This window comes from Eimeria tenella, genomic scaffold, assembly GCF_000499545.2.
Source record: "Eimeria tenella Houghton genomic scaffold, Eth_scaff2510, whole genome shotgun sequence".
Taxonomy (NCBI): Eukaryota; Apicomplexa; class Conoidasida; order Eucoccidiorida; family Eimeriidae; genus Eimeria; species Eimeria tenella.
In genome coordinates this window covers 1,384-1,618 of record NW_013542376.1, presented here as the reverse complement: position 1 = coordinate 1,618, position 235 = coordinate 1,384, and the positions used below count along the sequence as shown (strand labels likewise).

The window sequence follows — 235 nt, the reverse complement described above, 5'->3', positions numbered from 1 at the left end:
TGCTGCTGCTTCTGCTGCTGCTGCTGCTGCAGTTGCTGCTGCTGCTGCTGCAGTTGCTGCTGCTGCAGTTTTTGCTGCGTGGCAGTTGCTAGCCACTGACTGTAAATGCCGAATTCCTTTTTTCTTCTCCCTCATCCCCTCCGCAAATAATAAATGATTAATTATAATTTATTTATTTATTTATTTATTTATTTTAAATTAATTAATTTTATTTATTTTACTTATTTTATTTGTT

The 235-nt window shown here is 35.3% G+C and overlaps 1 protein-coding gene across 1 annotated transcript in view; it reads right to left on the bottom strand.

Annotated features, from left to right (window-relative positions):
• Positions 1-226: 226 nt before the first annotated feature.
• The window catches only part of ETH_00038075 (3',5'-cyclic nucleotide phosphodiesterase, putative), a gene marked incomplete at both ends in the record, with an annotated part of 1,363 nt that continues 1,354 nt past the window's right edge, over positions 227-235 (bottom strand). The window contains one exon of the mRNA XM_013375095.1: positions 227-235. Within this exon, the coding sequence (XP_013230549.1) occupies positions 227-235 (9 nt within the window).